Source organism: Montipora capricornis, chromosome 1 (genome assembly GCF_036669925.1).
Source record: "Montipora capricornis isolate CH-2021 chromosome 1, ASM3666992v2, whole genome shotgun sequence".
Lineage (NCBI taxonomy): Eukaryota > Metazoa > Cnidaria > Anthozoa > Scleractinia > Acroporidae > Montipora > Montipora capricornis.
Genome location: NC_090883.1, coordinates 18,896,138 through 18,897,839, shown reverse-complemented (window position 1 = coordinate 18,897,839; position 1,702 = coordinate 18,896,138). Strand labels below are relative to the sequence as shown.

The following is a 1,702-nucleotide window of genomic DNA, read 5'->3' as shown; positions in this document are numbered from 1 at the left end:
GTCGCACCGGTATCGCGAAGTCACGGTTTCAAACCCCGTTGAAGCCCTGCATTTTTCACTTTTTACTACGCATTAGCAAAATTTGCGTTCACAACTGCGAGGATCATAGCAGCTTCACTTGATTTCATATCCGCAGTTCAATGTATGATTCATCGCATATATCATTTCATAATTGACTGTTGCACGAGGTAGAAGCTCTTTCTACTTTGTGCAACAAATTCTGAAGCGTGCAACAACAAATTGTTACAAAGCATTTTGTAGTGCGCATGGTAATACGTGCTACATCACTTTGAAACTCTCTACGCAACAATGTTGCTCATTTTGTAGCTCGATTTTGTAGCACGTATTACCGCACTTTTAGAAAGGATTGAAATATCGCAACTAGAAACAAATATAATGAACACAGCTCATATTTGATATCAGGAATTTTGAGCAGAACCAACTCCTGATAACCTCTGATAATGCAAATCCATGATTGGCAATAAGTGCTGTTTATCTCCCCTTGTCGTTAACAAAAAACCCACTTCCCAGTAATCAAAACCAATTTCCCCACCGAAACATCAGGTCAAGCCCGACCTCCTTACTCTTCAGAGTCTGCATGACCCTCAGTGATAAGAAAACGAGGGAAATCCCCCAACACTAAATCCCTGAAAATCGCTTAAAGAGGCACAAAAACCACACAGAAGACAAGAAGCAAGGTAAAAAGTTTTCATTCAAAATTTCGCTCCCACAGTATCTTCTAGCTTCAAGTACTTCCTTTATTCCTTTTAAAGGGGCTAGGTCACGCTATTTTAGGTAATTTTGTTTAATTTTGTTAATTATGACCTCTAAACGTCAAATTGGCAGAGCAAACGTCTTTCAGTTGCAAAATCACGGCCACATAACAAATGAGAATGATTTTCCAGCTTTGTAAATGACATTTTGATATGGACTGATATAAATTTGAAAAAAGGTGGGCCGACGTTTTTCAAATTTACCCAAATTCAATCCATTTCAATCCTCTCCAGTTTTGTCCATCCATGTCCCTTCTTGGCTTCCCTGTGTTTTGTTAGAGTTCTCCTACAGTTTTGAACAGTTATTTTGATATTTTATTTTATTCTATGACCATTCGATCAGTGCTGAAATTGCCTAAAATTGCGTGACCTGGCCCCTTTAATTTTCAAGCTGGAGCTATCTTGCCCGCTCGGCTGGATTTTTTGCGTGTTTCGTCTCGGTACCTGTGGGGGTGCTAGTGGTACCATTCTGCCCCCTCCCCGGATGGAAAGTTAGTGAGGGTTTAATCAAGATGGCGGTTGCCGGTGAGAGTCGGTGGCCCAACGATAGAGAGCAATACGAACTTCAGGAAGTCATCGGTAAGGTTCTTATGATTTGCTTTGCAAATAAAATCAAATGTGTATGGTCATGAGGTTCTTGTTTGGTCTTCAGGTTACGGGGCAACTGCCGTAGTTCAGGCTGCCTTCTGTATTCCTCGCAAAGAGCGAGTGGCTGTCAAGAGAATTGATTTGGAAAAGTGCGGAGCTAGTATAGACGAAATGATGGTAAGATTCTTAGTACTTTGGCATAGAGCACGATACACCAACATCCTCGAACGAATTTTAAGTACTTACGTACGTGGCATCAGTTGTCATTATTCGCGTCTTCATTGAGCTTCGTCCAGCTGTTTCTGAGCTTGGAGCAAGGGCTAGGGCGCAAGCTTTATAAT

At 41.3% G+C, this 1,702-nt stretch overlaps 1 protein-coding gene across 1 annotated transcript in view; it reads left to right on the top strand.

The window, feature by feature from the left end:
• Positions 1-1,249: 1,249 nt before the first annotated feature.
• Positions 1,250-1,702, top strand: part of LOC138019690 (serine/threonine-protein kinase OSR1-like) — a 32,067-nt gene continuing 31,614 nt past the window's right edge. The window contains exons 1-2 of the mRNA XM_068866592.1: positions 1,250-1,352; positions 1,426-1,538. Of these exons, the coding sequence (XP_068722693.1) occupies positions 1,286-1,352; positions 1,426-1,538 (180 nt within the window). The 5' untranslated portion in view covers positions 1,250-1,285. The remainder of the gene's footprint in view (positions 1,353-1,425; positions 1,539-1,702) is intronic.